At 40.3% G+C, this 10,661-nt stretch overlaps 1 protein-coding gene across 1 annotated transcript in view; it reads right to left on the bottom strand.

The window, feature by feature from the left end:
• Positions 1-3,984: 3,984 nt before the first annotated feature.
• LOC105036394 (uncharacterized) overlaps positions 3,985-10,661 on the bottom strand; it is a 43,069-nt gene continuing 36,392 nt past the window's right edge. Inside the window, exon 2 of the mRNA XM_073251776.1 lies at positions 3,985-4,815. Within this exon, the coding sequence (XP_073107877.1) occupies positions 4,345-4,815 (471 nt within the window). The 3' untranslated portion in view covers positions 3,985-4,344. The remainder of the gene's footprint in view (positions 4,816-10,661) is intronic.

The following is a 10,661-nucleotide window of genomic DNA, read 5'->3' as shown; positions in this document are numbered from 1 at the left end:
ACTTCTAGCCCTACTGCTGAAGCTGTATCCACTGCACTCTAAGTAGCCTAGTGATACCAGATTCTTTTCCAGCTCTGAGATGTGCTTTACATTTGTCAATATCCTCACAATTCCATCAAACATCCTCACCCTGACTATCCCTATCCCAGCCACCTTGCAAAGATGATTGTCGCCTAAAGTCACTGATCCCTCATCTGTCTTGGTGTATGTCGCAAACCAAGACCTGTATGGTGTGTAGTGATGTGAGCATGCAGAGTCTAATGTCCACTCCTCTGTGTAATGTCTGTGACCATCTAATACCACAAGTAGATCATCCTCCACTTGCTGCCCAGCAACTGCACTCACTGATTCTGAGCCACTTCTTTCTCCCTTCTTGCTTTTTCATAGTGGACATTCTCGCTTGAAGTGCCCGAACTCGTTGCACTTGAAGCATTTCATCTCTTTCTTTCCCTTCCTGGACTTGGACCGTGCCCTGGACTTGCTTCTGCCTCTGCCTCTACCTGTCCTCTCCCCTACTGTCAAACCCTCCTGGGGAGCCCGATCTCTGGTCAACTTTTCCCTTGCTCATTAGACCTCAACACCGAGACCATGTCCTCATATTATAGAGTCTCCTTGCCGTAGAGCAGTGTAGTCACCAAAGAGTCATATGATCCTGGCAGCGAACACAAAAGCAACAGGGACTTGTCCTCCTCATCCAGCTTCACCCCGATATTCATCAACTCCGTGCACAACTAGTCGAACCTCTGAATGTGGCCAATCACATCAGATCCCTCCTGCATCCGAAGACTGTACAACCTCTTCTTCAGCATTAGCTTGTTGCACATATTCTTCCCATATACATGGTGTGCAACTTCGACCAAAGGCCCTTCGGGGTCTTTTCTTCCAGCACCAAATACAACGCCGCATCCGCCAAACATCTTTTGATCACCGAGCATGCTTTCTTCTCCAACGATGCCCACTGTCCATCTGTCATTCCCTCAGGCTTCTTATCCAAAGCCTGATCTAGATTTGCTTGCACCAGAAGATCCTCCACCCGAATTTTTCACATTGCAAATTTTTCTTGCCATCAAACTTCTCGACATCGACCTTCATATTGCTGCCCATGACTGGATCCAAGCCAAACAAGCAATATAAAATCAAGAGGTGTAGAATATACCTTGATGGTACCTTGCTGAAAATTTTCAGCACTTGGGATCTTCAATTTCTCATGCTTGGAACCACTTCCTCACCACCGTGGCTCTGATACCAACTATTGGAGCACGATCCCGGCTCCTCCCACGAACTTTGGGTGCAGCGGAACCAACAACGAACAAATCTGGAGATTTCTGAACTCGATCTAAGGCCCTTGACGAAATCAACCTGGTTGCTGTCTTCTTCGTCAGCCTTTCGTTCCAGATGAAGAACGCCTCTAAGATCATCTCTAAAAAATTCAAGATCTGGTACCCAACCAGATCAGGCCTGGATCGAGGTCTTTCAATTCGTAGATCTCGAATCGGGACGTTCTAGATAGAGAAGAAGGTAGATAGAACCAGACCTGGCAGATCTGTCCTGCTGTAACCTTTTCTGTAGATCTGTTGATGGAGATCTCACCCGCGCCTCAAACGACCTCAGATCAACTCCAGATCTGAGAGGAACTTGTACCAATCTCTTCTCAAGAGATTTCAGGTCCTGGACCTGATGTTTGGGTGGCTGCAAGAGAGGGAGAAAGAAAAGGGTTGGCGGCACCAAGGGGGGAGGGGCTAGCGCCTCCCTTGCTTTTCTTTCCTTTTTTGGGACCTGGCGGCAAGAAACCCTAGGGTTTCTTGCTCCTGGGGCATGGTGAACAGCTGGAGAAAGAGGGAGAAGAGAGAGAGAGAGACTTGAGAGAAAGAGTTTCGTATTCCTTAGCTTAATCAAACCTATACAGTGTATGTATATATAAACACAGGGTCAAGTGACCCAAACCCAAAACTCCCTTGACCAACTCTATGGGAGATTAGGTTAACCCAAGCCCATGTACACCCATGACTCGACCTAATCTCACCTATCCTGGGCTCAGACCTGACCCATAAAGAATTGGTCCCTTGAGGCCCACATAACCTAGACCTCAAGAACCCGAAAGGCCCACAGCCTTTCAACCTAGGGTCCAACTGGCCCTAGAGCCTCCATGAAGCCCTCATGAATGATGGACCTTGGCCTTAGCCTTGGTCCCCTAGGTCTTGGGCACACCATCTGGATCACAACAAGAACAATGTTTAGCTAGCACATTCTGAATTTGAAGGCCACATTACAAGACCAAGGATCAAGGTTCAAGGAGCAAAGTGCTAGACTTATTTCCCCAAGGTTTGCTGAAGCACCAGACTGATGGTAGTTAACGCCGCACATAGAAATGGAAGCGCGTCGGCAGACCTCCAATCATGATATGTCCATGAATAATGAAGAGCTGCTGTAGAGTAAATTATGACCTCTCATATTCTTCTTTTTTTTTTTTCTTTTTTGATGATTTCTGTCAAGGAAGAAAAATGATAGGCTTTATAGAACAAATTATGACGGTTACCCTCTCTTCATATATATATATATATATATATATATATATATATATATATATATATAATATATATTTTTTCCTTTGTTTTTCTTGTCATTTTCCTCACTACCTTTACTTTCCCTCACTCCTATAACAATACAGCATTTAATCAGCATTCTTGCACTCTGGGCCTAGGTGTTTGTTCGGTAGAAGTACATTTCATTGTTTCATTTGGTGGGTATTGGCAAGAGTTTGGGGCGTCAACTTAATGGATATTGGACGTCCACGTTCTACTATCGTGCACGTGCTTGCAATAATTTAAAAATAAGATGCAGGCATAAGCCGTAGGTGGCCAATACGATAGATACATCTCAAAATGATTCAGGGTTGGAGTGACAATCAAGTCAAATTGGATCAGATTTAAAACAGATCTGATGCAAGATCGATCAACTTAAATCTGATCTATTTATTAAATAAAAAAAAAATCAAATTTGATTTCAACAAGTTTATTATAGAGATAGTTCAAGACAACGTACGACTGATTGAATCAAGTTAAAACATTGCCACCCTTGAATTGTGAACATTGCAAAGAAGATTAATTCAGGGCAATAAGGGTTACCATGGGGTTTATCTCAAACACACACAAAAAACGTAGGCCAATCCCTGAACATGATAAACACTTACACATTGAACAATGCGAGTTCAGCAACAGATGGTATCTTCATTCTTCCGTGCTGCTATTTCAATATTTTCGCATTCTATGGGGAAGGAAACTTGTCAAGATTTCCCATCCAATGGGTATGGAAATTGGCCAGACAGACTTCTCTAGAATAATTATAGGCTTAGGGCTTGTCAAGAAAAAAATAACAGCTGAGCCAATTTCTCACCATGAGATTCCCAATGTAAACACGACCAATGTCAATGCTTGAGCTCTCAAACTAATTGCAGTAACTAGGCTGAACTGTTCAGAGGTCCAATGAACATAAAACTATTTCCTCCCAAAATATATCCACTGATTAAATTTGCACCATGTAAACCTGCTTCCACCAGCATCACTGTAGCACCTAGCATGGGCACATCTGAAGAGGCTTGTGAACCGACTCGAGTGGCATTAAGTTCGAACTGCTGTACCAGAGTTACTATGGTTTACATGGGAATAAATGTGCCATCACCTTTAAGTAATGCAAATAGTTGATACTCAAATAGCAGTATTGACTTTGTAGCATTATCCAAAATATATAAACGTACCATATTAACTTACATGCGACCACTTTTCCTTACACCCACACACACACACACACACACACACACATACATACAACTACACAATTTCTTCTACAATTTCAACACCAAAAGAAAAGGAAGTAAAAGATAAGTTTATAAAAGGAATCTCGTCTTAACCAAAGCTGGTTAACTTCCAACAACATCAAAACTTATTTTCATTTATTTCATTTTTTTTATTTATATGAGAAAATGGATAGGAGAACCAATTTGCTTCATTGATAGAACAAAAACAATACAAAAGGAAAAGGATGCATGCAAGACAGATCTGAATCCAAACTTGCAAAACAAATAACGTATTCTCAGATATAGAGTTCTCAGCTAAAAAACTATCTCACATCTGAAGAGGGTAGACAACAACGAAGCTTCACAGCCAGAGATTAGACATCTTTCAGCTATAGAGTTTCCAGCTACAATTCATGCCACCAGTGATTTGGACAATGAAATCCACATCTAACCATCTGGATAACGAGATTCCCTTTCCTCACATGGGATGTCTATTTGTTACAATCATTCTTTGTGAATTCTATTCATTAGAAATCACAAACTTAAGTTTCTTAGAAAATATAGGGTATCAATGACTTGACATTTTTAGGGAAATTTGGGAACTTGGAGAGGTACCACTTTCTAGTTGCATAACTCCTACCCATCAGATAAAAGAAAGTGCCAAAGGTGAAAGACCACGAAAACACTGTTGGAGAGATCAAAGAAACACCCACGAAATCTACGATTTCAAAGAGATAATGTGGGCATATCACCAAATTAAAGAGACCTCTCTTTGGTATTTTGTATCCCTTGTCACCCTTCACCCTAAGCTTCGAGAGGAGGAAGTGGTGGTAGAAGTTACCCATGATGCCTACCAGAAAAAGCACAACCCCCGCATACTCCAAATTGATGGCTGGTTCTGAAATGCCCTGAGTCAGATATTGAGCATAGATCATGCTCACAGTGCCGATGAAATAACTAGACGATATTAAAATAGCTGAGTCAAGAACCATCTGCCCACTAAACTGATGAATAAACAAGACCTGGAAAAATAAATCAAGAGGAAAGATGAGCTTTTTATTAGTCACCTTAATAAATTTAGTAAAGTTTAACTCTAATATGGATTATAACATGGTTCTTTCAATTAAATTACATACTCAAGCTGTGAAGTTCAGATATGAAAGAGCATAAATATAGCATGGACATTTAGACAACTATCAGCCTGAAATCCTGCTCTCATTTGGCCTTGGATTTGGCCTATAATTTGCTGCACTGCACATTGTATGCAGATTATTGCAGGAGATATATTAAAGTATCATTTTTGGGAAGGAACTGCTATTACTATCTAAAGGCCTACTGAGGGATGCTTCAGCTAAGTCTCTCCTGCATTTCCTAATCATATAGATCCATTCTGAAATTTACCGAGGAGTAAATAGAAGACATGAAACCAATGATAGGTTTTAACCAGTGTAAAATCTATTGCCATTACCAGGCCAAGCCAACTATTCATAAAATGATAATAAATGAGATATTAGTGGACTACAATTTGGGCAGGTTAGGCTGGCCTGAAGACCAAACAAAGATCTGCCTCCGTACAAATTGATCGGTGAAGTCGTAACAGTCCATCATCATCATCATCAATATCATTTTAACCAAGATGGGAGGAAACCTGGCTGAAAATTGGGGGACGATAGGACCTGAACCAAGATCATTAGTCAAATCCCAACTGATTTTACTAACTACACTAGATGGCACCCTTAAGAGTCCATAAATTTTGACCGACAGATTGCAGAGATGGTGGCAAATGAGTATATAAGTATATACATGAAATATAATGAGAGAATTCACATAAGCCTGAAAGGCTCAAATATATAAGTATATACATGAAATATAAATGTACATAAGCATACGCGAAGATACATGCACAATATTTTTTATTATTTCGAAAGAATTCAGATTGGGTTGGCATCCATTTGGGATGGGATGAAGCCCAACACAACGCAAGCTAGGACTAGGTTAAGAAGTTTTCAGAGTCCCGACCAAACTTTTAAAATATCAACAAATCCCAATAAGTACGTTGTGTTGGTCAAGTTAGGGTTGAGCTGAACCTGAGTTCAAGCTCTAGATATCAGCAATTACTGTCCACTCACTAGCATAATGTAGGAGCATGAAGTGATGAAACTGAAAATAGCTAGCGCTGATAACATGCTAAGAAATCTACTTAGTCAACTAAGTTAGGAAATCAAGTAATAATCATTTGGCATTACATAAGTATCTGATGATTATAAGAACTTTATTGACATCTATTGGATAATTTTAGACAATCACCTAGATTTTAGGGCTTCTAAAACAACACTCTTTCTTTTCCTTACTTCCAAATCAGCCAAATAAATTGGTAGCCAGATCCATGATACCATTCATATGCATTTAATGGCAAATTTGCACCTCACTGAACCAGTGTTGAAAGACAGAGATGAGAGTTCTCCACCTTCAACAATCCACCCTCCTCTCGGCACCTCTCTCTCTCTAACATACAACCCACCTCTCCAACCTAATTGTCACCCTCCTCTCCCTCACTGTATTTCCTTTCTCTCATCAATCTCACTCCTCTTGATCTTTTGTTTCCCTAACTACTCCCAAAGAAGCTTAGGCCTTCTAAAGAGGCTGAACTGAGGCACAAAGGAAGGAGAAAGAGATTCTAATCAAGAAAAGGAAGGTAAACAAAAATAAGGACAAATAAATGCACCAATAAATTGCTGATGATATATTTAGTCATTTTCAAAACTCAATGCAAATTTGGAAGAGAACATGATAACTCACTGCAAAAGACTACTGCGACAAACTCTATTAATTGGTTGAACTTCTGGATCTCCAAGAGCGGACGCTGTTTGATAATCTATCAGGTGAAGGAAAAATCGGCCTTTTCCTTGTAGGATCTTCCAAATCTAATGAGATCTGGGACCGAATATTTCAAAAATTATTCTACGATATTTCAGATCTAAGATCTATTAGATCTAATTCCTATTATCTGATATTAAATCTAAAATTAAATCTAAAAACATGAGGAATAGAAAAATATCTCTAGGGTAACTAGATTATCCTGTAGATGATCGCAGCAATGCCTGAGGTTCTAAAATAGCAACGCAGTCGCCTGGCCTCTACCGGTATCTACTCGAGCAGGATCTGGATCGTCTTCTCCTCGCGAATCTTTGCTCCAAAAATCAGATCTGGATCTGATCTGGAAGATCTTCAAAAGATCTTCTGAAGCTGGAGCAGCAGCTTCTCGATAAATCTCTGCAACCTTCTAATCAGGAAGCCACCATACTTTGGACAAGCACCAGATGGACGCCCAACCTCTTGGACGTGAAGAGGGAAGGGAAAAGAGCAGAGGGGGCGTGGAGAAGTGGAGAGGATTCAGGCTTTTGTTGGTTATTGCGCAGAGTCTCTAAACCTTAGGCACAGACAGGGTTTAAATAGACCCTGCTGTGCCATGCAGTGCCACATCATTCGACCAATCAGAAAATTTCAATTAATTCTGAAAAAATTCTGATTGGTGAAGTGATGTCATCTGATCATATCAGATAAGAATCCCCACAATCCCTCCTACTGTTGGCACCAACACTGGATAAGCATAGTGAGACTTGCGCCCCACAGTCCAAGTTGATCAAGAAATCAGAGTCCTCATCTCATGGGACTCTATCCTTATCCACTTGGGGTGCACGCCCAATTTGAATATGGCACCCACTTTGAGGCCCAATTTTGCAGGTGGACACTCCACAAAAAAAAATCTCCAATAACTTCTTGCCAAGTGGCCTTTAGTCCAAGGTCCATGGGTCAACATTTGATCAATATCCTAAAACGAAAATGGCAGGTGACAGGAATTAGCAGGTGTTGTCTTAAATTCATCTCATGAATTAAGACAAATCCAGCTGAGCCAGTCAGACTGTAAGAGACCTTCTCAAGGTTCTCTGGATGAGTCAAATCACATTTGGCTCAGTCGAGATAGAAAAGATTACACGAGGAGAAAGTTAGACTCAATCGTGTGCTAGCACGATTTTCTTGAACCTAATTGGATCTAATCCAAATCAATCGAACTGGACTAGCTCAATTGATGACATCCAGACCCTAATTCTTGTTTGTGTGACCCAGTTAGGTTCATTTCTGTATGGTAATGAGACATGTCGTGATCTCATCATCGACATTATCGAAACTCCTTTCGATAGACCAGAACTCTTCTGATTCAGACAATTAGAATGATCGATCATCAAGATCATTCTAATTGCTCCCAAAATCCACCAGTGACACCTAGCAGTATATGGTGGCAATCCATCAGAAATGAAGACGAACCTCTCGGTGCAGCTACCTGTGTGATTGAGTTCCTCTATCATGAGTCCCGACTGAATTAAGGTTAAGGTGAACTCGTCAAACCCAACATCAATCATATGAATCAATCGATCGATCCAAGTTCGATGTGAAACCTTAATGAAACTCTTTTTCATTATTTCACTCTGCCATGGCCATGGGCTTAAGAACTCAATCTTTCGATCATCATAAGACTACTCCGCTTATCTACCAAGGTTGATAGATCCCATCTTGGTGCAATCTAGTTCCTACAATGAATATGCTACAGCCAACATACACCTCAGGGTTCCGAATGGCTAGGAGACCGAGTTATGGTATAGTCAAACTATAACACACTCAAGGTGAACTGTCGATGTACCTCAGGTCAAAGAACTAGACACATAGCTGCAGCATCGAGCTAGTCATCGACGAGAAGGTAGATTTTCTTATGACTGCTCGAGGTGGTCACGCTCAGTACTCTCGTTCTCCACGAATACCTGTACTCTCACTTCGGTGTCTCTACACCATAGACTCAAGACACATCTATCCTAAGGAAGCAATCGTACGCCAACCTTCTAGATTGATCACCATCCTCATGATGATCCTATGGTCAGGAGCTATTTATGAGTTAGTTATGTAAATTCATGTCTTAAATTTTCAACTCTTGAAAATATAAATTAACATTCCTACTAACTCAAAGGATATATCATAGACATAATGTACATAATGTGATAGTAGAATAACCCTTTTATTTATTTATAGTCAAAATTATAAATTTGCCCTTACATTTGTACAGGAATGTGTCAGTCAATCTGGCATCTAGGACACACATCTAACAAACTCCCACTTGACCTAATGCCAATTAGCTACATTGTTGGAAAATGTGTCCCAAAAAGCCAATCGTCAAGCTGTTGACGGTTGAGCAACCAAGTATTGTAATTGATTTGTTAATAAATAAAATATATTTGGCATCTTCATCATAAGCTTTCATCTTCTAATGAACTCCGTTGTTATGATGAAGTCCTTAGGACTATTTAAGTTTGATAAAGAGAAGATTTATCGATTAGTCCTTAAAACTGTTCACGACCAAATGATAGGCTGTTAATAAGGACGACAGCTTCTATCGAGCATAGGTCGCTGTAGGCCATATGGGTTGGTTGTCTTCTTAACCAAGGAGTGTGGAGACACTAGTATGACATACAGGTGAGATGTAAGGGTACATCGTCATTGAACGTGACCAACTCCAGAGCATTCTGCTGTCGAGAATGTCTCTGATGGGATATAGGTATAAGTGTCCCTTAGACTTGAGATCACCTCAGTGACTTGCAAGCAACTCACTGTGCTTTGGTACTGGACTAACTGAATTTCTAATTCAGGGACGGAAGGCTTCTGGGCACAGTCAAATACTTGCGAAGTCAGAGTGTGATCGAGATGGGATTGACCACTCCAAGAGTTGGAGAAGAATGAGTCGCTGTATTTCAATTTAGCAAAACCTTGGCCAGGGTAATCCATCAGATGGATTTGATATTTTGAAATACAATGTGGACAACCTGATCAGAGTTGACAGTTGAGCTCTGGGGTGTCCTATGATCATTTTGGTCAAGGGGATGAATTATATGAAAACTATATCCGCATGGGTTCTAAGGATGTTGTTCTACACATTCGACCTATCCGGTCGTCGGGTACCATTGCTAGATGGTCACTTCGATTGGTATAGGAATTTGTTCCTATGCTACCGGCTTAGGTTCGGACCTACGAGGTCAGACACATTAGAGTTCATGATCCGATCAGATGGTTGATCAACGATTAAGAATCGTTCTAGGGTTAGATGATCAATACGATTGATATTTAACCCAGTGCAAGTGTTGCAGGAGGATCGATTAGCAATTCGATTGCTAATTGACTTAATTTGATTAAGCCAATGGGCTGAGATTAAGTCTTATTAAATATGATTTAATTAGATTTATTTTGGACTTGATTGGATCAAGTCCAATTGGTTTATTGGATAAGCCAAGTGCAAGGAAAAACTAGTCCTAGTTCAACTAGGACTTGGGTCAATCTAATTTCTAATTTGATTAGAAAATTAAATCAGATTTAAATCTAATTTAATCTGATTAAATTAGGTTCTTAATTGGGTTAAGACCTATTTTAATTGGGTTGATCTAATTTTGATTTGATTTGGTTTGGAAAACCAAATTAAAACAAGTTATGAGACAGAATCCTAGTAGGACTAGGATTCCACCTTGCGCCACATAAACCTTCACCACGCCCTCTCTCTTATTCAACGCCAATCTCCACTTATTTTGTGCGACAAAAGCCCTCTCCCAGATCTCTCGCACGTTCACAAAAGGTCTCCTCTCTTCTTTCTTACATGGAAGGTGGTTTGGATCAAATCTAAAAGGAATAAGTTTGGATTTCGAATTCTATGAGATAGAGTTTTAGAAATCCAAAACTCTTTCAATTTTGCACCGAATTTATCCAATTTTTTTTTGAAATTTTCGTGGCTTTTAGGATTTATATTGTGCACCCTTTTCTGGTGATCCATCTA

The sequence above is a fragment of the Elaeis guineensis genome, chromosome 2, assembly GCF_000442705.2.
Source record: "Elaeis guineensis isolate ETL-2024a chromosome 2, EG11, whole genome shotgun sequence".
NCBI classification, from domain to species: domain Eukaryota; kingdom Viridiplantae; phylum Streptophyta; class Magnoliopsida; order Arecales; family Arecaceae; genus Elaeis; species Elaeis guineensis.
This window is presented reverse-complemented; position numbering and strand designations above follow the sequence as displayed.